Consider the following 25839-nt stretch of genomic DNA (forward strand, 5'->3'; position numbering starts at 1 on the left):
TTTGCTGAGTTAAAGATAGTATTGGGAAAAGCCCAATATTTGTTTCTGAAAGGGGAAAAAAATCTAAAAGAGCATTTTTATAAGAATGTTTTTTTTTTGTTTTTTTTTTTGAGTTTACCACCATGAGACAAAGTAGGAATGTTTAAGTGTGGTAATTGTATGTTTGTTGTTGAAGGCAATGAGGTGAAAATAGTTGCTAGAAATTATAATATTAAATTGATACAAGAATATAACTGTAGATCTAGGTTCATAGTATATGTTGCCTTATGTGGGTTATGTCCTGCATTTTATATAGGCAGAACCTCTAGGGTGTTTAACAAGAGAATGTATGAGCATTTAAGGGCTGTAGAAAACAAAGATCTTGGTAAAAGTTTAGCAAACCATGTTATAAGCCAGTACAGTTTAAAACTTCATACGGTTTATTTTAGATTTGGTATTATATATCAGGTTTTAAACTATAATGTAAGGTTAGAAGCGGATGAAGACAGTTTGGAAAGAATATTGTTGGCAGGTTAGGTTAAATGCATGCATTTTCCCTGGTATAAATGAAAGGGAAATTTATAAGGTGGTTTTGAAAAGGAAAGGGTTAAATAAATTATGTAAGTAGGTCATGTGATTTTATTTGATTATTTAACTGAGTTTTGATTATTGCAACTTGGTCTGATGAAGTTCCATGAGTGGGACAAAAGCACTTACCAGTTGCTTTGTATGTTTTTCCATCATTAAAGTTGGTGTTTTAGACCGTTGGTCTGTTTTATTTAGTTTTATTTAGTTACAGTTCATTTTGAGTTAGTTTTAGTCTTTTATGGTGTTAAAATTATGAATCTTGCAGACAAATATCACAGGTTCATAGATGTGTACTAGGTTAATGGCCCTGGAGCCTTTACAAGCCTAGCCTATAGGGTTACCTTGGCATCATGCCACCTGACCTTAATTCCCCGTGCCTCTGTCGAGTAGAGTCAATGGAGTGATCCCCAGGGTGAATTTTCTATTTCCCATCCACTCATCAAGATTTCCCTTGAAGAGGGCCAGTAATGTGCTCTGTTTGACATGTATGGGAAGTCTATTCCATAGCATGGGCAGTCTCTGGGTTATGAACCTGTCCCTCCAGTATGTTCTGTTGACTGTGGTAATGAGGTTGAGGTCTCTGGAGCATGTGGTGCGGAGGGATTGGGATTTCTTTAGATGTAGCATTTCTAACAGAGCTGGGTCAGACATGGATTTGTAAGTCAAGCAGAGATTGCCTCTATGTAGGCGATATGAGACAGAGAATAGTTGGAGTTTTTTGAGTATGTCCATATAGGACAAGTGTTTAAGGCCTAGGATCCTCTTTGTGAGGCAATTTTGCGGCCTCTCCAGTTGTTGCAGGTGTCTAGTGAAGTACATGCCAAATAGGGCATTGTACTCAATGATTGGCCTAATGAGGGAAGAGTAGAGGGAGACAATAACCTCTTTCTTCCTGGATGCAAAACCCTTAGTAATGAGATGTGCCACATACAAGGACTTTCTGACCACAGTGGCAATGTGCTGATCAAAAGACAGGCTGCTGTCAACCTGTGTTCTCAGATCTCTTATAACACCTTCTGTGTTCAGTGGACTACCATCAATGTAGTAATGCATGGGAAATGGGTTTTTCCCCAAAGGGGATGACGACACATTTTTTGGCATTGAGCTTAAGGCCATGGTTCTGACACCAGTCGTTGGTCTCAGTGAAGCCTTTTTGTAGGATGTCAACATCACTTGGGGAGTTAATAATGTCTCCCAACTTACAATTGTCTGTGAACTTTGTCAGCCAGAGTCCCTTCGTGTTGGCCTGGACTTCTGAGAAGTAGATACCAAACAGGAGAGGACCCAGGACCGAGCCCTGTGGGACTCCACTCGTGACTGGTCTGCAGTCTAACTTGGAGTCAGCTACTTTCACACTGTGGGTTCTATCTGTGAGCCAGTTTGCAACATACCTAGTGATATAGGGGTTGATGCCTAGCTTAGTGAGTTTTTCTATGATTCCTGAGTGGAGAATGGTATCAAAGGCCTTGGCCAGATCAAGGTAGGCTGTATGAACCACCTTGCCTTCATCCACAGCTCTGGTGACAGACTCAAAGAAGTCGACCAAGTTGAGCAGGTATGATCTACCCTTTACAAAACCAAACTGTGTGGGGTCCAGTTTGGAGATTCCCTATATCCTTGTTCATTATGTCCACGATGATGCATTCCTCAGCTTTACCTATCAGACTTGTCAGGCTAATGGGGCGATAGTTCCCAGGGTCTGTAGTCACTCCTCCTTTGTGGAGAGGTATGACTATAGTAGTGCGCCATTCAGTAGGAAAAAAGCCTGAGGTGAGGCTGTGGTGATTGAACAGGGCACACAGATGAGGTGCTAGTTCTCTCTGTAGTTCATGTAGAATGCAACCAGGGATACTGTCAGGTCCTACAGAAGTTATATTCTTGGCCTTGGACAGTGCTGTTTTAACCTGTGCAGCAGTAATATTGGGTACCTGGCAATCTACTGGTACTGTGATTGGTCCTTTGGGGGGGGGGGTTTGGCACTGAATCTGTCGGCCAGTATATTGGCAATATCTGTTGGCTTAGTATAAGAGGTACCATTATGCAGTAGCCCACAGCAAATCTGGGTATTGCCATGGAGATTCTTTACATAACTATAGAAGGCCTTGTGGTTGTGTTTACTATCTGCTGCAATTCGGTTTTCATAATTAGCTTTAGAGGATTTGATGGGGGATCTCAACTTTTTTGTTGAAAAGGGAATTTTTCCAGTCTTAGGACTTCACCTTATTCCACATCAGTTTAGTCCTTCTGTTGTAGAGTTTGTTTATGGCAGGTGACCATCAGACTGGCTAACATTTTTTGGAGGAGAGCGTCTTGGTTCTATTGGATATGGCGAAATCCATCCATTTGTGTACATGTTCATACAGTGCATTGGTGTATGAGTCGGGGGTCATGCAACTATTCTCCATTTGCATAGGTGCCATTAAGTTAGCCATCTCTGTTTTTAGGAGCCCAAAGCTAGCTTTGAAGAAGTTTTTCATGGTGGTTACCTTTGGGGGGGGGGGGGAGAATTTTCAAGGTGATTAGTTTGTGATTGGATCTAACCAGGGAGGAGTTAACTATTGGTGTAGAGCAACAGTCGCCCATGTTAGTAATGACCAGGTCAAAGATGTTGCTACCTCTAGTGGGGGTAAGAACGAGCTGGTCCAGGGCATTGGAATTAATGAATTCCAGGAAACGTTGGGGAAGTGTACTGGTACATGAGTAGTTTTCCCAGTTAATGGAGAGGTAGTTGAAGTCACCCAGTATGAGTGTCTTAGGTTGGACCCTAATATTCTCCAGGGTGCTTAGGAATGTGGAGAGAGAGTCTTGGGACATGGTTGGGGACCTATAACAGGCTACGACCTGAATCGCTCTCTTACCCAATGTTAACTGCACCTGAAGTATCTCTGATGCATTATGTTGGGCTACCAGTCTGGAGGTGTGAGCATCCTCTATGAATATGGAAACACCACTGCCTTTGGAGCTTCGGTCCAAGTTCTGGGGCAGAAAGGTGTGGAATGAGTTATAGCCTGGTAGTGCAGGGGTTATTACTGCTGCCTTGAACCAGATCTCTGTTACAGCACAAATGTCGATGTTCATCATTTTAAGGAGTGCTTCAAGCAAGTGCATTTTGAAATTTAGACTTCTAGCACTGAGCAGCAAGACCCTCAGATTGTATTTGTTTGTAGCTGTTAGGGTGGTAATTTGGTCTTTGGAACACCGTGTAAAAAAAGGCACTATAGGGGTGGCAAGAGTCTTGGCCAGTATCCAGAAGCCAAGGGGTGAGAGATGCAGGCCATCTTTGGCAAAGCATCGAGGTCTGTCAATCACATCATCCCAGGCAGACAGATACTGGATCTCCTTAGAATGACACCAGAAACTTAACCAATTGCTGAAATCAATCATTTTCTGCTTGTACTGCGGTATCATTGTGGGTGATGGTAGGATGTTGTTCAGGGCTAGGGTCATACCCACCTGGGCTACATAATCTGAGAGCTCCTCTATGTCTTTTTTCATGTAGTCCAGGGAGGTATGTCTCAGGTCATTCACATCCACATGTACAATGACAGAGTCAAATTTGTACCTGTTGTTGAGGGACCTGAGTGCGTGCTTTATGTGGTGGATCCTGGCACCTAACAGGCAGCTGACTGTTACTTTCTCCTTATTCAACCTTATGAGTGAGACATCAGTGTGCCTCACTATCGAGTCACCTATGACTAGTGTGCTGGGCATGCTGTTTTGCCTTAGGATCTTTGGTTGAGTGGCACACTGTTTAGGAGAATTATTGATATCGTGATTAGTGTTGTGGTCCAGGTCAAGTGCATTTCTGCCTTGAAGGTCTCTTCTGTTTGGGTAGATTTTTATTGAGAGCCTCCATAAAGATGGGTGTGTGGTTTGTGTTTTTTATGTGAAGGTAGTGCTGGTGTGTGTTCTGGAGGGCTATGTGTTCCATGTGGTGTGGTGCAAGTGTTGACCTTCTCCTCTTGACCAGCTATTCCGGTCTTGGCTGGAGAGTGTGTGGCTTTCAATTTGGATATATAAGTGCATCTCTCGCAAGTTTGAGTGTTGGGAGTTAAGAGGAGAGGGTTGTCCGTGCACATGAAGCAGTTGCTACATTGCCTCAGGATGCCCAAGTTCACCAGATTAATAGGAGAAAGCACAGGGAACTGACCTTTAGACATGTCTGGAGGGGTGGGCATTAATAATAAGTACTGGAGCTGTTTCCTTGTATAATGTTTAGTGCTGGTAGCACTTTTGTGTGCTACAACAATTGCTACAAGAAGTCTGGTATGGTAAAGTGCTAGTCTAATAAGCTAGCAAAAGTGCAGGAGAGGAGAGAACTAGCAGATCTAAGGGAAAAATTGAAGAGCAGACTTTGGCACCTCTCAGAAGCTTACAAACAGTCCTGGATACAGCAAATCTGTATCTGGACTAGACTAGTTACAAGAAAGGTGGGCAACAAGCACAAACGTGGGCTTTTAAACTAGAAAGTTGAAAGAGATGGAAAAACTGCCCAAACGGCCAATAAAATACAAATTCTGGGCAAGAAATCACTCCTCTTGTGGTAGATAAGACTACCTAGTGCTTACCACTCCTACTGATAAGCTAGAAGGCTTCCCTCCAACACAGAAAGGCTTGGGGGGGGGGCTCAGAAGCTTACATACAGTCCTGGACACAGCAAATTTGTATCTGGACTACGCTAGTTACAGGAAAGGCGAGAAAAGCGCAAATGCGGGCTTTTAGACCAGAAAGTTGAAGGAGATGGAAAAAACTGCCCAAACTGCCAATAAACTACAATTTCTGGGCCAGAAACCACTCCTCTTGTGGTATCAGAAGTGAGAAATAAGACACCTGCTTCAAGTACATATCAAACAATCTCACAAATTACATTTTTTGTGATATTATGTAAAATTTACTGACATGACAAAAAGATAATTCATTAAATGTCACCAGGACTGGCAAAACACAATGAAATACTGTAACATTTACTAAACTGTTTTATACTTAGTTCATGCAAAAGGCATATAATACCCACAAAACTAGTTTCCTTCTTTGTAGCTTTAAATGTTACATGTTCAATTTGTACAGTTATGTATGCAAATGGCTGCAGTGGGTTTATAAAAACAAATCACTTCATCGAGCAGCACATGGTCGAACAATCGCACATTTCTTCTGTGAAAAGAATTTGCATGGAGGACAAGACTTATTCCCCCACCTGCAGAACCCAACTTAAAACACATTCCAATGTTTCAAGATAACAGCTTTCAGTGTAGTGGGCTGGATTATTTACTGGACAACTAAGTAATCATAGTACTAAAGCTGCTACAGTCATTTTGGAATTAAGAGGATATATTACTCAGTATTAAGTAATGCTGGGACTTTTTGAATATGTAGTTAACAAACATAATATGATCTTACATATGGCAGTCTTTGTATTCATTAAATATTCCAAAACAGTTAACCAGGTGAGTTCATGAGGTCAATAAATACATTTCACTAATATTATGCAAAAATAATGAATACATTTAAAATTTTTAAAGACTGACAGAAGACTTTGTTATTCATAAAATAAGTTCATTTTGTTTTAACTTAGGCACAAATTATTTCCTATTTTTTTTCTACACAAGATCAGTACAACATACTGCTTGAACTTCTGAGATGGCTGCACACTGAGCAACAGCTTAATTCTAGCTCTCCCTGTTTAAAAACAGAAACTTAGCAGACAAAGCCAATGGATTTATATTTATGGGTAAATTTCAGTAACTGGCTAGTAAATGCACTGCCTGGATGCCGGAAAAAAGAAATACTAGGACCTGAAAGAAAATCAGCTAAAAAAAGTGAGGAAAAAACACTGACAGGGAAAAGTACTGCAGCTGTTCAGCAAAAAGCAGTACAAGCTCCAGGCATGACTTCCAGTAACCTAGAGGAATGTATAAGGCAACTGTACAAAGACCTAATTAAAATAAACAAAACACTAATGAAGTATATCAACTCAAACAATAAAAGGCTGGAAAAAATGGAAGAAACTTTAAAGAGATATTCAGATGAGGTGATAAAACTGCAAAAATCAGAGGTCGAAATAAAGAAAAGGCTGGCTGAATATGAGACTGCTCGAGAAGAGATGTTTCAGAAAGTTCCAGAATTAGAGAACAGTGCACATAGGTAAAACCTGAGATTTTTTGCTGTAATCAGTGAAGCTGGAAGGAACAGACTATATTCATGTTATAGAAGCACAAATAAGCAACTGGACTGGTATTCCACACCAATTGTCAACTGAAAGAACACTTCATGTCTATGCTCTAAAACTGGCTATGAGAAAGCAACCTAGACCTTTAATGGAAAAGATTAGGAGTTGATTCTGACAAAACTGTGGCAGAAAGACAACATACTAATACTGAGAGATAGAGTGGTTGTGGAGAATGACTATTCATTAAACACCAAGCAGAAGATGAGTAAATTTATTCCACTTTTAAGGGAATGTTGAGAAGATTGAAACTGCTATTCCCAGCTGTCTTCAAAATATTCTTCCCTGGAGGAACACAATCGTTTTTTGATGAAGTACATGCTAAGGAGGAAATACAAAGATTTGTCCAATAAGAAGCGACTGTGAAAAACAGAAGGATATTATTGTTCTTCTGGTAATAAAGACCACAGAGACACTATGCTAGTGAAACCTTTTCCAATGTTTCAATGGAAAATGCTTGAAAGAAGGAAAAAAGCACAAGAGTCGACTAGAAGGATCAAGATTACTTTGGAAATGAAGCAGAGACAGGATTTTGGAGATGGAGATGGACAGGAATAAAACCAATAACTTGAAAAATGACAAATGTGGGATTACAAAGCATTTGTTAAACATGACACAAGAAAATTTGAAATACTGGACTCGTTTGGACTCTTTAACTTTTAGGAGACTCAAAAGCATATGACCTATTTCATGTCATTAATGTTTGGAAAAATACTCAGGATAAGGGAGAAGGAGGAAGAAAGTAAATAAGTAAAATATTTTTTCTTAATGGCACTATTTTAATAGAGCATGATTTTCTTTGCATCCTCTAAAGTAAAGTTTTCTCAGCTATTTATAAGTATAATGGGGATCCTAATGTAAATAGGTACTGCTGTTTTTCTCTCTTTTTTCTTTCTCCCTGCTTATCCCTTTCTCCTTGTTCAGTTTTAAGAAATGTAGGCACTGCAATGTAAAAAAAAGAAAAGGAAAGAAATCTGGTTAAAAGACCATGACAAAAGAAAAAAATAGTGTGCCTTATCTCATTCTTGCATAGGGAAATGGCTGGATTAAGGCCATTAGCTTAATCTTGTAACAAGTTTTAAGAGAAAGCAAGTAAAGAGAAAAGAATATTGATTATTATAAGGCTTTTTTTCCAGCAAATAAATGTATGCTTATTAGCAATTCTGTATCTGGTTCTCACATATCCAGAAGGCAATCTGATAGAGAGGTCGGCATAATGGTTAAGATGTTTACCTTACAAACACAAGGTATGGTGTTTAATACTTACATACGGTAATTGGCTAGGCTTAAAATGGCTTACAAGGGCCGTTAGCCTAGTACAAACCTATGAACACAAGGAAAATGGCTAGGAGATAATGTTCTCTGAAAGCATTCAAGTGTTTATTCAGCTAGAAGAGATATAAAGATGTGACAAAACAAGACAGCACTTAGTTGAAGCACAGGCTGCACCATGCGTCTTAGCATGGATAACCTTTCTTTTAGGTTAACTCAGGTCTCAGGTGTGGCTGTCAGTTTGGAACATTTGTTCCTATTAGGAAGATAATGCTAAATTTGAAGAAACACACAGTTTTCTGTGCTATTACTAAGTTAACATGTTTTAGGAGGTATTGAGGTGTATTTCTTTTTTGTTTGAGGGCTTTCAATAAAACAAAGTTTTGTAAGATGAGGCATAGGCTCAAATGGATATAAGAAACAACTGTAGAAAATATCAACCTGCCAAAATGTGTTATGCATGTAACACAAAATCTGGAACTAGACATTTAACAAAAAGCTGTTATACATACAAAGTGGGAATAATAACATGATAATGCTTTCTGTAATGTCTTTAAATGTTAGTTTTCTAACAGATAAGTAGAAAAAAGAAAGAGTAGTGAACTATATTACAAAAAGCATAGATTGCAAATAGTTGTGCTAGATGGAGACCCACTTGGAAAAACCTGAACATGTGAATTTGATAAAAAGGGTTTTCTGGATGGTTTATCAGCAGAATGCCTGGGACAAAGGAAAACAGGAGTACTTATATTAATTGCAAGAGGAGCTCCAATAGTTACAGAAGAAGATAAAATAATGGTAGATTTTTAGTACTAAAAGGCTACTGGTAGGGAGAAGGATTACACTGGTATGTTTTTATATTACACCTAAAACTGCTACAACAGAGCTTAAGAAAATTCTGAGAGAAATAATCAGCTTTCAGCAAGGAATACTGCTTATAGGTAGGGACTGGAACTTGATTTGCAACAGTGAAGATGTGCCTGGGGCCCAAGAAGGGAAAATATAACAAAGGAGGGTAAATTTTTGAAGAAAGTTATGAAAATATTTGACATGGAGTATGTGAATTCAGTACTAGGAGTTTGGAGTGAATTTAAATATTATTCCCCAAGATATAAAAATTGGGCTAAGCTAGACAGAGCTTACATTTCACAGAAACATGTGCATTTAATTGAAGGTCTTAATAATCACCCAGTAACGATTTCAGATCATGCGCCAGTACTAACTAGAATAAAAACACAGGGTAACGAAATAAAAATGAGACACTGGCACTTTCCCATCTATCTATTGGAAAGAGACGAATTTAAGGAAAGGGTAATAGAAACAACTTCTGAAAAAACTAGGGAGTTGGATAAAATTAAAGCTGAGTTTAAAAATAGGGTGGAAATAAAAGAAAGCGAGATATGGTTCAGAAGTAAAAATTATTAAGAGGGACTGGGAATCTCACAGAACAAGAAGAGGTGCAACTGCAGAATGCTAAACAGAAAATAAGGGATTACCTCGATAATATGCATAAGTTTTAAAAAATTGCTTTTTTTTTTTTTTTTTGCTAATAACTCTAGAGCACAAAATCTTTTAGCACAATGACTCAGGCAACAGAAAATAGAAAGGACTGTCACCAGACTTAGGGAGCCTGTAACAAGGAAGATAACAGATCCTGCAGAATTATTAGAAATATTTCAGAAATTCTGTGAAAATCTCTATCAAGCAGAGAAATATGGAAATCAAGAAAGGGTAAAAATGGAAATGTTTATGGAAGAATTAAACATGCCATAGAGATAGATGAGGCTCAATTTCTAACAGTTAGGATAGGAGGGGATGAGATAAAAATGGTGATGTATAGCCAAATCAACAGGAAAGCCCCCAGGAATAGATGGCATTCCTGTAGACGTTTGGAAGCTAGGAGGGAAAAAATTATAAAGATCTGAAAGGTTTTGTTTAATAGCATTTTAAAAGGAGGAGAAGTATCAACATCCTGGAAGAATGCGGTGGTAGTTGCTATTCTTAAAGAGGGAAAAGATCCATTAGATCCAGCTTCATACAGGCCCATTTCAATACTAAAACCATGATTTATAAAGTATTTATGTCGATATGGTTAAAATAATGGCAAAAGCGATGCTAAAATTGATAGATATGGATCAATGTGATTTTTGTGGAGGGGAGGCAAACGTTTGAATATTAACAGAACACCGATGATCCAGAGGGATTCAAAATGTAAGAAAATACAACTGTTGTTAGTGGGTCTTGATGTAGAGAAAGTGTTTGACAGAGTATGGTGGGACTTTATGAGCAAGGCACTGGAAGTTTTTGCATTCACTGATAAAATTTCAAGGTTGATTAGGAGGATACATGATGGATCATAGGTAAAAATTAGAGTGGGTGGGTTCCTCTGATAATTTCTGCTTGAGTAGAGGAATCAGGCAGGGGTGTCCTCTTTCCCCTTTGTCATTTTCATTATATTTAGAACCACTAGCAAAGAAAAAAGGGACTCAGAAATTCAAGGATATACTTTGTATGGTAGTCAAGAACAGCTGGATCTATTTGCAGATGATATACCTGATAAAACCAGAAAAGGACATTACAATGTTGCGGAACATTTTGAGACGGTTTCAAATCTTTTCAGGATACAAAATTACTGAAGCTAAAAGAAAGGCAATAACAGTAAATTATGTACCCACACATGAATTGGTCCAGCAATAACCATATTTATGGGGGACATGATAAAATTAAGTATTTAGGAGTATGGATTAAAAATGATGCTGGTGTGGTAGCTAAGGATACATGTGAAGAGACTAAACAAAAGCTAATACAAAAACTGAAAAGCTGGAAGCTATATTATATGGATATGGACAGTAACATACAAGCAGTTAAAAATGTTTTTAGTCCTTTTAAAGATATGCGTGAATGGGTGTCAGGCTGGCAACTCAGCACCATAAAAATTGACTGCCAATCATTAGCGGACTGCAGTTCCACTGTGGCGACCCCTAACCCGAGAAAAGCCGAAAAGACAAACATAGATATTTCTATATCCCCCAAGTAGACTCCAGAGGATTTTTTCTTCAGGCAGACAGCAAATGTTGGAAGTATGACAGGCAAGAAAGAGGCAATTGGGAATATATTTTCTGGAATGTGGTGAATTGGACTTGATGGATTCCCTGTGGGATGCACTGTCGGAGATGTTGGGTGGGCAGATTGGTCTGATGAGGGAGATGATTTTTCTGAGCTATGATACAGAATCGGAATTGCCTAGACATAAGACCTTGCTGCATCTAATAATGGTGGTTGCCAAAAACGGATTTACTAGAAAATGGAAATCAAAATCTAAACCAGCTATAGTAGGAGTAGTGAATATAGTAACAGAGATAAAACAACTGGCACTGAGACAGTTAGAAAAGGGTAATAGCAAACTACATAGGAAAAAATGGGAATTGTGGGAACAATACAGACAAGGGAAGAATGAGGTTTAAAAGGCAGTATGACTTAAATGAGCTATGTAATGTTTGACTGAAAAAGATTGGGTAGATTATGAGTGATATATAATGTTTGCAACTGGGAGTGTGTCAGTATGGTTTGTGATGTAAAATGATTTTAACTAGGGTGGTGTCGGTGTGGTTTGTTTTCATTTATATAAATGTATGATTGCCGGTTTAGTAAGTGATGGTTTAATAAAGATTCTTCTTGTTTAAAAAAGAAAAAAAAAGGCAGGAATTGAATAAGTTATGTAATGTTGCTTAGATTATATGATCTATAGCAATATGTGAAGTATAATGTTTACATTATAATTTGATTACTTTTATACGAATGCAAACTTGCCTATGCCAGAAGTGATAATAAAGTTGTTTGAAAAATATGTTTTTAGTCCCTTTAATGTTATACACAGGTCAGGCATATTTTTATCAACCAGAGGAGATGATGTGGGCAGTAATTAATAAAGAACTGAAGGATTTTATCTGGGAAAGGAAGATGGCAAGGGTCAAGTGGGAGAAGTTGATTCTTTCAATAGAACAAGACGGATTCGGATTACCCAATCTGAAGGGGTATTTCAGAGCTACACAGTTAAGGCTCTTATACATAGCACAAGCAGAAACCTATAATTCAAAATGAAAAGAGATGATGATAAAACAGGGGAAAGCTCAAAAAAAGAAGGGCAGACTGGAATTTTGAATGTAGACCTTTAAGAAGAACAATAATCCTACAGAATACTATAAATAGCAGAAATTATTATAAGAACTAAGCCAACACAAGAATGGAGAAAGGAGATTCTGCCAATAGGGATGATTGCAATTAGGGATACAGACAATAGGCAAGAGGGTTCTAAAATTTATTTGAGAAAACCGGAAAAAGGAACCAGGTACTGGGAGTAGATAACTAGAGAGGGAAATGTAATAGACTGGGAAGAAACAGGTAATTGAGCACATATTTTCTGGGAGTGTAATGAATTGGCAGACTTTAAAAGATTCCCTGCATGCAACTCTATCAGGGATACTAGGTGAGCAATTTGGTATAACTAGGGAAATGTTTTTTCTGAGCTGTGATACAGAATCAGAATTGCCCAGCCATAGTACGGCACTGCTGAGTCTAACTATGGTGGCTGCCAAAAAAGCAGTTACTAGAAAATGGAAATCAAAGTCTAAACCAACTGCACTAGAAGTAGTGAATATAGTAGCAGAGATAAAACAACAGGAATTTGAATCCATAGAAAAAGGTAGGAGCAAATTACATAGGAAAAAATGAGAATGGGGAAGAATACATACAGGGGATGAATGTGATTTAAAAGAAGGCAAGATATGAATGAGCTATGTAATGTTTAACTGACAGTGACTGGGTAGATTACAAGTGATGTATAATGTTTGCAACTAAATTTATGTCAATGGTTCGTGATGTAAAATACTTGCAACTACGATTAAGTCAATATGGTTTGTTTTCATTTATATAAATATATGAATGCCTATGTCATAACTGATAATTTAATAAAAATGTTTCTTGATACAAAAATACAATACACTTTAACATTCTTATCACTATGTATGTAAACTTTATGACTACAATTTGTACTGTTTGTTCTGTTTATTGTTCTTTGTGAAGATAAAGCTTAAGAGACATATAAAAAGTTCAGATTACAGTAAGACAACATCCACTGCTCTGTCTGGTAGGTGCTTCTGCGTGAATTAATTAGAAGGAAACAATTTCCATAACTAGAGTCATTTGCTCAGTGGAGAGGTAGATGTTTTACTTCTTCATATTTTCTCTTTACTACTACATAAAAATGTTCATTTTCAAAAAAATTTTAAATTTTCTGGCAAAAAAGCTTCTTCAAATGTTGTAAACATTCTAGGACATGCAGTCATGTAGCTTTTTGATCACAGGATAACACACTAAACAGGATAACATTGTGAAGCTTTGCTTTCTTCAAGTTTATTATTTTCACTGTGGCACATTTCCTTCTGCATATCAAACATGAATGATTAAATAAAATTCTTTGCCCGAGCAGTACACAAAAAATGCTGTTTACCCTGCTATGACAAAGTCAGCAATGACTGTCCCTATTTTTATGGAAAGCTGTACTGAAGTAGGGAAAAGAGACAAAGCTGTCATCCAGAATTTAAAGGATATACCAGGGGTTCCCAAAGTGTGTGCCGTGGCACCCTGGAGAGCCCCGGCTTCCTGACAGGAGCGCCGCGAACTAATAAGCTAAGCCGCAAAATAAACCACAAACTAATAAGCTTAGTTACTAAGCTTATTAGTTTGCGGTTTATTTTGCGGCCGCACTAAAGGTTATAGCCATTATCTTGAAAGCATCTGCAAGCAGATTCAGAATGTATTTAAATATAAACCACAGTACATTCTGGAAATCTTAAGCTCTACTGTATACTTTACTACAATATGACACTGACTGCTGCCCTTATAAATCTCCTACCCTTACTGCATTCTTTGAGGGCTGACCGTGTATCTGGTTAGTTCTGGGAGCGTGACACCGCGTGTTAATGTAACCAGCGTGACTGAAGAGTATGCAAGAAGGACAACACTGTCATATGTTTTTTTCCTGAAATGCTAACTTATTCCTGTTTTTAGAAAATTTTACACGTGTTTTGTACGACCAACTCACAATTCATAGGCCTACAAAAACTACCAGTGGAATTCTGGACTTGTGTGGTTGCAGGTGCATGTGAGTTACTCTCCAGGCCAGTGTGCGTCCTCTTTTTATACTAAAGTCTTATTCCCATTTTAAGTGGGACCACTGAATTGGTTTCATTGTCTCCCATCTTACCATTCCGGCTGTATGTTAGCTGTTCCCTTGATGGCAGTTCTGTGTTGGAGTGCTTAGTTTTTAGTTGTGGTGCATTCTTAAGATCAAGTGTAAACTAAAGAGTCACAAATCATTACTCCTCTCCATTCAGGATCGTCTCTGTGTTTACTTTTGTCTTGACAATAACAAACAGTCTTGAAGGCTCCTTTCGGGATCGGATCTTGGAGTTGTGTAGAAGTGTGTACTTGCACATTCGTTGTTCTGGTCGCGGAGGATGGCACAGTGATGGGATTGTTGCATTGAAGTAGAAGTTGCTCCTACTTTTGTTATTGTTGGAGCTCACCATCCAGGTGGGTGAGATTCTAGTAAGGAAGGATAACGACAGCAGCGACAACTGAGGTACAAAGGAATAGGAAGGTGGCGGAAAGGGCGATGTTTCCTCAAAGCAGACATCCTGTAAGTGACACAAAAATGGAAAAATGGTGGACTCCTTTCTGTGGCTTACCGTCTCACAAGCTGCAGGGTTTTTGCAGCTGAAGTGGTGTGCTGCAAAAGCAACTGTATGAAACGTGTACTTTTTGTTAATATTTGCATTTAGCTGTGGTGGTGATGGGGTCTGAGCTTCTCGGTATACTTTGTGTGATGCTTATCCAATGCTTCTACCATTAAGAGCCACAATTCTTTAATGGGGAGGGTACTGAGGTTTTTGCGCTTAACAATACACTTACAGAGCTCATCTTACAAAATAATGACGATTGATTTGGATGTTAGGCTTGTTTTACTTCAATCTGCCTGGGGATTTGGCTGGGAACATGATGCACTGTATAATCCTGGTGATAGTGGAACATCTGCCACCATTTCACGTTACTGTTTTGTTACTTGTGTCCTACAGACACTGCACCAGGCTGCAGGTCAGCCATTTAAGTTCACCATCCCAGAATCATTGGATTGCATTAAGGAAGAGTTCCAATTCCTGCAATGTCAGTACCACAGGTACGTAGTGAATGACCGGGATCAAAGCCCACGTGGCTTTATTGGGATTATGAGGGCTATGCTAGGTAGTGGAGCTGTACTGGGGTGAACTGATGTTAAACACCCTGATGATACCTGCTTTATTTCTTCTGTTACTGTTCTGTTTCCTTTTTTTTTTTCAGACTAGTCCGGTATGTAGATGAAGAGTGTGGACTGTATTTTTGTTGTATGTGGAGTGTTGACTGAAAGATAAATATGCAAGGCATTCCTGCAGTTTTGGTGTGTTAAAACTTCTGGGTGTCAGAATCCTACTTGCCGTTTTATATACCCTTGAAGTTGTGCTGAGTCCATGTGGTCATTGTTGATAAATGTGGTTGTTTTATTTGGGATAGTCATTGTGAGTTGCTGCGGTAGTTAAGTTTTCGGTTGTCTTTGTTTTGCATTGGGGGAGGGGGGCATCAACAACACGAGGAAGACTTTGTTGCCAACTAGCAATGGCAGTCATATGTAACACTGTTTCCAATACTGGCACTGTTGTGTGGCTTTGGCCTAGTTAAGAGACTGATGCTACAAGCCCTTTACAAAGGTCACTCTCTGCTTATTTATTTGGTTATTTATTTAGTTTATTACCTTGGAAAACATTGACATTTAAAAAAGTATCGAGCGAAAATCAATGTGGAGAAGGAAATGAGAGTGGCTGTGTCCAGTTTGATTCCAAGATTTGAAAAAAATGTGCAGTGATCAACAGGCTCATCCATCCCACTAATTATAATTAGTTGAATTTGTTCAATTACATGTTTTTGTGATCTTAAATACCTGTGTTATTAATTTGTTCAATTAAATTTTTTGTGATCTTAAATACGTGTGTTATTTATTTTTACCTAACCCTTTTAATTAAAAAATAAAAATTATTATTTCACAAAGTATACTTGTTAGAAGTTGACTGGGGGGGGGGGGGGCCTTGGAAAAACCTGGATTCAACAAGGGGGCCAAGAATCGAAAAAGTTTGCGAACCACTGGGATATACCATTCTGCAAGCTTAACCATTCAGGAAACCATTTAGACAGAAAATGTACCTTGTCTAACTCTTTAGTTTTGTCTGAGACCATAAATGCTAATGCTAGTCCTTCTGCTTCTGTTTTTGGTGGCATATTTTTACAGCAGATGTTGCACGTGATTTGGAAGAAAATGCAGCCGTCTTTCTATCTTTCTTTCTTTCATGATCTGTCATTCACATCAGTTAGACCAATCTCCACTCCTGAACTTTTTCTTTACAGAATTAATCAATTTTAATACAATCACCCTGCTTTGTTGTGGTAATCAGAAGCTGTACTACTTGATCAGACAATCCCTAAACAGCATAAAGATTTTTAAGAATTACCCAGAAATCAATGTGTTTTTTTAAAGAGTTTGAACATACTAAACTGGTGGAATCTCAACTCAGTTTTTACTAAACGAATTTCTTACAAACCACTTAAAATAGATGAAATTCAAGGGAAACATCACGGAATGTGGTTATGTATTTTTCTTTCTTTCTGTCAGTCATACAAAAGCCTTTCTTTGACGTTTTCTTTCACTAAAATGTCTGCAAAAATTCTGAATTTGGCTGCTTCTCCACTAGTATTAAAATAAGAATGCTTGAAGCAACACTCCTTTCAACTCTGCTTCAAAATAACTCACAGAGGCTCACAACATAGCTCATAAAACATATTTTGTTTAACATAAGCTTTAGTTTATCTTAACTCACAATATTTTCTTATGAAATAGATGAATTACCTAATCTGATCTAACCATTTTACTGCCCGATTTATATGATGTCATTGCCTGTTTACATTATTCATATGTAATGTGCTCTGTGAAAGATGATTTACAAAATGAAACGTGTGTCTGCCGTTTACACAACTGATGACATTATTAAAACAGCACTGATTCACTTTGTTCTTGAAAAAGGTAATCTTGTACCCCATTTAATAGCAAAGTTATGTACTGTCACTTCTAAAATGAAAATCACACAAAACTGCCTTTCTACTTAGTCTGCAAAAAAGATGACAATCTGCCTAAGGCTACAAAATCAGATAAAGTCAATTTCTTAATATTAGTATTCTGGAATCCCACAGATTACTAGCACAAAATGAGTGCACTAACAAAACCAGAGCATCCTTATCATGAAAAGGGGAATATGTTGCCAGCAATATCAAATATGAGCTATTAAAAGTACAGTACATACTGCTAAAACTGTCAACCAAAGCACTCTTTTTAACCTACTGTACAAAGAGCAACTATCATATGAGTCTCAAAACAGCACTTTGTAGGCATGTGCAGTGATGGGATTTACAAAAGAAAAACCCTATCATGGAAGAAGTTGAGGGATAGGTCTCATTTAAACTGGCAGGGCCAGACCAACTTACCTCACTTATGATTTTATATCCTGAAAAGCATGCAAAATCACTAAAGCAAATTAATCACACCAACACAAAAGTATTGAAACAAATGATCTGTTTCACGCTTCCAATAATAAACAAAATGAGTATTTTGTAGTCTCAATATATAAAGCTTTTATACTGACTTACCAACATCACCAAAAACATAAAGGCCTTTTGGTGGTTTGACTTTTGTGAAAAGCTGCAAAACAGAGAATGGAAAAAACATAAAACTTACAAAACATGTCTAAAATATAAATAATAGTATAACATAAAACATGTAGTGCCACGTTAATTCAATTCCATCACAAATGGTAACTCAGAAATTCAGATCCTCAAATCGTTTTCACCTTTATCACCACAGGAGAGAATTTACTTTATACAGCTTTGAACTACACATTATACCTTAACAGGAAATTTCAACTGCCAGACCAGTAAAAAATAAAACCAAAGACCTGCATCCACTTATTATCTCTGTACTCTTCAAATAATTGATCCGCTGGAAGTGAAATGCTATACTAGATAAGAAAAGCAACTGCAGTTAACTATAACTAAACAGTTTAATTTCTGCATGCATATGCCCTCTAATTATCAGCAGTCAACAGCCCATTTAAATAGCTTAATATATCAATACCAGGCTGCTTCTCCATAGGACCACTAGCAGCCTAGAGGCAATACCACAAATCATAGGTGCACATTGACGTAACTAATTTATACCTACTTTTGACACCTTTCAGTGACGGCCTGATTGGCCATTGGTAACTACTCTTTCTGAATACAGAATGCCTCTCACGTTAATAGATTGGGTTCTGCCAGTTTTATCCAGATTGCTATAAAGCAGGTAGCATAAGGGTTTACATTTAGCTTGATTAGCTTGTCAATAATAAAAGAACATGAGATGATATCAAAGGCCTTGGCCAGGTCTAGGTAGAACCCTTCTTCAATACTAAAACATAACATCAAAAATCTCACACTTTAAATACAGGTCATCAGTCACATGTTCAGCAGCCAAATGAAATCATGTGACATCACAAATACAAAATAAATCAAAAAGATAGAGTACAAAATATAAAACGTATTATAAAACGTATTATAAAACTTTAGAACATAAAAATTCATTCTATGCAACATACATAATTCATGAACAATTACATCACAGTTTGGTATTTTGTAATTTAACTAGTATCGGTTTAAGGCTAACCATGCTGTTCAAACCTGGGGGTGAATCAGCAGCAAGTCTCAATATCCATTCATATTCCTTAATCTCTAGTTGGTTATTACTATCACCACCCCTTAATGTAGGATATAAGATGTCAATCACCCTAAACTTAAATTTATGCTCATTGCCAAAAATAGATATATGTTTATATAAGGCATTCTTATCATAGCATCTCCTAATCTCCGATTTATGTTCAGTAATACGCTCCTTCAATTTACGGGTAGTCTTACCCACATAAAATGAAGGACAGGAGACACATGTAGCCAGATAGACCACAGAAGGTGTAGTGCAAGTAGCTGATACTTTAAACTTAAAAACATTACCATGAATGGGATGTACAAAAGTGTCACTATCATTACTAAGGATATCAACACAACACATGCAATTAAAACACCTAAAAGTGCTACAGTTCACTGAAAAGGGTACATACATGGATCTACTAAAGTCCTTGTAACATAACATGCTCTTTAGAGTCTTCATATTTCTATACGCGAAGCGTGGTTTATCACCCAGGATAGCCTTCAACTCATCAGAGGCCATAAGAATGGCCCAATTGGTAAATATAATTTGTTTGATGGAACCTGACTTTACATTAAACGAAGTAACATATCTAATGACTGTCTCAGATTTATTCCTTGCATTATCATTACTCATATCGACCAAACCTTCTAAAAAGGTTGGTTTCAAGGATGTCTCTCTGTCTATCACCACATTGTGTTTCAAACCAGACAGAAGATACTCATCATATCCACTAGATATAAAATCTTTTATCATATCATCCAATTGCCAGGAAAAAACAGTGTCATCAGTGTTTAATCTGCTTGCTCTACTAAACTGAGACTTAACAATGCCTTTAAATGTATGCGGTGCATGCATGCTACCAAAATGGGTGTATCTACCAGAATAAACATCCTTTCTATGTAAACTAGTATGTAGAACACCTTCATGCATCTGTAACCTAACATCTAAAAAAACTATAATGTTGTCAGATGTTTCCATTTTAAATTTTAAAAAACTTGTAGTTGAATTCAAATAAATGAGAAATTCATTTAACTCTTCCAACGTACCACCCCATATCATAAAGCAATCATCCACAAAGCGTTGGTAAAAACAAATTTTATCAACAAAATGATTACTATCATTGTATATATAATTCTTCTCCCATTGATAAAGAACCAAGTTGGCATATGTGTTAGCTACCGAGGTACCCATAGCTACCCCAGTAAGCTGAAGGAACAGAGAGTCACTAAACAAACATATATTGTTTTTCAATATTACATCCATAAGACAGCAGATATTTTCTATGTGTCTAATATTTGGACTAGGTTGTGAGACTAAAAATTCTCTCAACAGTTCAAGCCCAATGTCATTAGGAATGACAGTAAAAAGGGAGGTGATATCTAGTGTTACTAAGTGATATTTACATTTATCTAGTGCACCATTGATACTATTATGCCACAACCGCAGCTTACACAGTAGATCTGATGTATCCTGTAAAATAGTATCACAATGAAGTAAATAAGGTTGTAACTGTCTTTGTAAATATAACGAAATTGGTTCGGTTATCCAACCACCACCTGACACAATAGGTCTCATCGGTGGATTCACCATGGATTTATGAATTTTAGGGATACCGTATAAATGTGGGATAACAGGGCATGGAACAGTAAAATAATGAAACAGATCTAAACTAATATCACCATTCAGCTGTAACTCATAAATAACCATATTCACATAGGTAATACACTTTTTGACTTCTAACATTGTAATAGTCTTAAATGCTGTGCTATCTTCAAGTAATACAGACACTGCTGACATATAATCATCTCGGTCCATTAAAACGACCACACCACCCTTGTCTGCTTGCTTAATAATAATATCATCACATATTTGCAGACTCTTTAGCGCTTTATATTCATGGAAAGTCAAATTATAAGTCCTTTTCTTCACAGTATTAGAATATAAAATTCGAATTTGAGATTCACAAATGTCATGGAATGCCTTCACGATAGGTACACTAACTGGTACAAAAGTACTACGTCGTTTACATTGCCCTACAGCAGTAGCAGAGTCACCAAACAGGAGTCTCAGGTTAACATTTCTAGAAAATAATTTCAAGTCTGTGAGTGCAGACACCAAACTATCACTACTAGTAGGTATATAGTTAAGCCCTTTACACAGGAAAGAATAATGGGCTTCCTGTAAGATAAACTTAGAGAGATTCAATGTACCGTTTGTTATTTGCGGCTTACTTTGCTCAGCCCTAAAGGGCTCTCACTCGTTCGTTTACTTGGATTTATCGCCTGCCCCATTGGCAGTCCTCTCTGTTTCGGAGACCTCTCCATAACGGACTCAGGGTGTTCTAAATGAAAGCGCTTATGCGCAATATTAATAGTAAGCTGTTGAGATTTCTTCCCAGTAGCAGCTACGACGTTGTCATTGCCATCTTGTTTATGTTTCACTTCAGAGTGCGCGCTAGCGCATGCTGCGAGAGGAGGTGATGTCACTTGGACGGATTCATTCTGTAGTGGCAGCGGGGGCGCCACTTCCATAACCAACTTTAAAGGAGCTTTCAAAGCTGGTACTACCTCATGAAAATTGTCTAAAGTATCCAAAGCCTCTCTTTGGGAAACTTTTTTATGGTTAACATAAGAGGTATGGTCTGTTTTCGGCCAAGAGAAGATATTACCTCTCCGAAAATCATTAATGTCACGCGTTAGCTTCCGTTTTTTGGTTGCTTCCATACGACAATCAAATGCCTGCATTCTATCAAGCATGTGTTGGTAACTATCAACCATAGTAGAAAAAACAGGCATTTCTACTATATTATTTTCTAAGGCAAAGATTTCTTTCCTGTAGTCCTCCTCTATAGTGAGAAAAAAATCATTCATCAAACACATGTAGTCCAAGCTCAGCTTAATATTAAGCTGCTGCCATTTTTTCAACAGTTCTGGGTACGTGTTGCCATAAGAGGGCATTTTAAGAATTCTGAGCCCTCGTGGGACAATGCCTCTCTCTACATAAGCTAGGAAACTGAAGCGTTGCCATTGTAAACGCTTGAATGCACTCACTTTCCTTTCAAGCAACTGTAGAGCCTTATTAAACTCAGCAATGTTCTCAGAGGCAGGTGGAATAACATTCCCAGTAGCAGGACATACTGTTTCAACAAACTGTAGTAACGGATTAGTCTCAATATTAATAAGAGACCCAACAGAGTTCATTTTCGTTAAAGTTGCCGTATCAGAGCTAGCAAGGCTGCGAGATAGACCCTTACAGGAATTCCCAAAGGCAGCAACTGTATCAAACAAGGAAAAAACTAGCTGCAAAAACTGATATAACAGAAACACTTGGTAGAGAAAACCACTTTAAAAAGTTTTGAAGGAGCGTATTACTGAACATAAATCGGAGATTAGGAGATGCTATGATAAGAATGCCTTATATAAACATATATCTATTTTTGGCAATGAGCATAAATTTAAGTTTAGGGTGATTGACATCTTATATCCTACATTAAGGGGTGGTGATAGTAATAACCAACTAGAGATTAAGGAATATGAATGGATATTGAGACTTGCTGCTGATTCACCCCCAGGTTTGAACAGCATGGTTAGCCTTAAACCGATACTAGTTAAATTACAAAATACCAAACTGTGATGTAATTGTTCATGAATTATGTATGTTGCATAGAATGAATTTTTATGTTCTAAAGTTTTATAATACGTTTTATAATACGTTTTATATTTTGTACTCTATCTTTTTGATTTATTTTGTATTTGTGATGTCACATGATTTCATTTGGCTGCTGAACATGTGACTGATGACCTGTATTTAAAGTGTGAGATTTTTGATGTTATGTTTTAGTATTGAAGAAGGGTTCTACCCGAAAGCTTTGCTTTATAAAGTGGTTTTCTCTACCAAGTGTTTCTGTTATATCAGTTTTTGCAGCTAGTTTTTTCCAGGTCTAGGTAGGCCATGTGAGCAGAGTTGCCCAATACCCCACTCGGGTATTGTAGAAAAACTTACCAGCTTAAATGTAAACCCATATGTCACAAGATGGGTTGCAAACTGGCTTAAGGAACACACCCACGGGTTAGAGTTGCTGGCGCTTGTCATGTCAGACTCGGGCGGTCACAAGTGGTGTCCACAGCTCTCGGTCCTTGGCCCCTGCAGATGACTGCAAACACTGGGGAGTATAGTGGACACTGATATCCTTCCTTCAGAAGGGACAGGAGGAACAGATAAGCTGGTGCCAGAGCCATGGCCTGAAGTTAAACGCCAAAAAAAAAAAGTCATATATCTTCGAAAAAACAAGGTAACCCCAAGCTACCATATAGGTGGTCATTGTTCCCCTGTACTCTTCACTTATCAGACCATGCCCCATGTCTGGTCTCTATCTTCGACATCTGCAATGAGAGAGACCCCCCAAAAACCAAACCAAAAAAAAAGGATAAAAAAAAAAAAAATGCTGCTGCCTGCTGCAGAAGAAGCTCCTCTCCAGCTCTATTCGCATACCGCCCGCTCAGAGGTGTACATGTGCCTGACATATACAAGGCCATGTCCAACGGAAAATTAATGGACATGCTCCAAAAAAAAATCCCATCAAACCCAAAACCAGAGCAAAAGCTTTTTTTAAACGGATATACGGATATAAATAGGGCGTGCTGGGAGGATTTTATCATCCAGAGACTCCTATGCTGTGGAATAAAATCCGGTCCATGTGAGGCAGAGCACCTCGCTGACTCTGTTCAAGAGAAATCTAGACCTGTGGATGGCATATAAGGTGTGTGAAGCCACAATAATTTGGGCTAGGCATGTAATGCACCAGTGACATGTTCAAAGAAGCCCACCAAGTTTAGGACTGCATAACTTAGAATAAAATCTTCTTACTCTCATCAACAATTTTTTTTGTGCTCACCATGCGTAAGAATTCCCACTTTCTCCCTGCACCCAATGTCTTTGGGACCAGTTCACTACACGCATCTACCATTCTTCTCCACTCAACCTAATATTCCCTCTCACATCACCATTAATGACGCTCCCCTCTCATACAGCACCATGCTATTCTAAGTTGTCCTACCAAAAATCAGTTACCTGCATGCACCTACAGGTTATTCCAATAACATACTACACACAAATTAATTTGTTATAGCTGCATGACAGCTCACAGTTAATCCAACTCTTCCAATGTATAAATATTACTATTATATGTAACAGCTCAATGCATCTTCTCATATAAACTAGTAGCAACTTACGTTTTTCATACTTACTCAATCTTTAGCAAGATGCAAACTTCAGATATGCTCACTGTATTCTACCAAGGCTCCACTAGCATTTTTAACAGCAATGCCACCAGCACACATTATGCTGATGCACTTCATTGCAGTGTACTACAATATGCCAAAGACCTACTGCACATGGCTACATTTATATTACTTAACTCTAAGGGAATATAAAGACAGCAAGATGTTGACCAGCTAAGCAGAGTTTGTAAAAGTACCCCTTTGTTCTGCATTTATGTATAGGAAATGCAAAAAAGTACTCACTGGAGTTTCTTAGTTTACAACTCTAGAGTTCTTACAAATATGTAGCTGCAGAGTCTAGATGAAGGTCAGGAAAACAGCTTAAACAAATAGAGTACCAGTTCCTAAAACTTAAATACAACATAAAATATCAACATATAACTTTCCTGAAAACATAGATCACATTGCAAAAATATAAAATAAATATTTCAGCTTTAGGCAGATCAACAGACACCCTCATACAAAATGCTGTGCCACTGGTAATCCTGTAGTATTAGAATCAACGCTGATGTCACAGCACACTAGGCAAAAGGGACATTTCACTCATCTCAGCGTGACTACAATCACACTTGCAAACAATAACTTCAGCAATACAAATCTTTTCTTAAACTTCCTAACATTCTACATGCTGTTTCCATGAGCAGCTCTATACTACAACGCCAGACAGTGCCCTGCTTCAGTGAAGAGTACTGACTTCATTTGCACCATCTGTTGTCTGCCATGCACTTGCTTTCTTCATCTCTTTTCCAACCAGTAGGCAAGTCTTTCTGCATTTTTAATAGTATTACAACTTATCTCTAGTAATATCTGCAGCAAATACAAATCAATAAAACAATGCATTTCTGTAATAAACACAACTAACTTTGCTGTTGATTATGGGTTATGTACTCACCATAACTATGCACCCGTGTTGCCCATTTTCATTCTTCCTCGAAGTTTGGGTTATGGATCTGACTCGGCTGCAAATCTCAGACTTACAGATCCAACTCCCAAGCGCCTCCCTCTATGCATACAGCTTCAGCTAGTCTACAATACCTCAGATCGAGTTTCCCCCATTATATATAGATATATATGAATGATACATTAGGTAGAAAAAAGTATTAGCCAGGGCTCAAACCTGGAACTAAAGGTTCCAAAAAATCTATGAGATCACTCCAGAAGGTAATAGGAAGGGGGAAGGAGGGTGGGGAGTTGAGGAAGAATGAAAATGGACAACACAAATACATAGTTATGATGAGTACAAAATTTTATTATCTGATGTTGCCGTTTTCATTCTTCGTCAACTTATGGGACAGAGTCCCCAGCAACATGAATCTTGGGTGGCCCTTATGGAAGGATATTCCTGAGTAGTGTCAAACCAAAAGCAGCACTGATTCTAGAAGTCAAATCTAGTTTGTAATGAGCAATAAAGGTATGAGCATTAGACCATGTCGCTATTGCGCAAATATCATCAATAGAAGTTCTAGACCAGAAGGCAAAATAAGTGGCCATGGATCTGGTTGAATGTGCTTTAGGAGGCTTTGATAGGGAGACAACTTGCTAAGTATATACAAAGGTAATACAATCAGTAATCCATTTGGCCAGGGTGACTTTAGAAACGTGATCCCAGTCTGTTAGGTGAG

General features: G+C 37.9%; 1 protein-coding gene across 1 annotated transcript in view; it reads right to left on the minus strand.

Annotated features, from left to right (window-relative positions):
• AFG1L (AFG1 like ATPase) overlaps positions 1–25839 on the minus strand; it is a 1902723-nt gene that overhangs the window by 1783075 nt on the left and 93809 nt on the right. Inside the window, exon 3 of the mRNA XM_044065354.1 lies at positions 17849–17900. Coding sequence (XP_043921289.1) covers positions 17849–17900 — 52 coding nt within the window. The remainder of the gene's footprint in view (positions 1–17848; positions 17901–25839) is intronic.

Source organism: Protopterus annectens, chromosome 1.part0 (assembly GCF_019279795.1).
Source record: "Protopterus annectens isolate FY-2018-M chromosome 1.part0, PAN1.0, whole genome shotgun sequence".
In the NCBI taxonomy this organism is placed as follows: Eukaryota; Metazoa; Chordata; order Ceratodontiformes; family Protopteridae; genus Protopterus; species Protopterus annectens.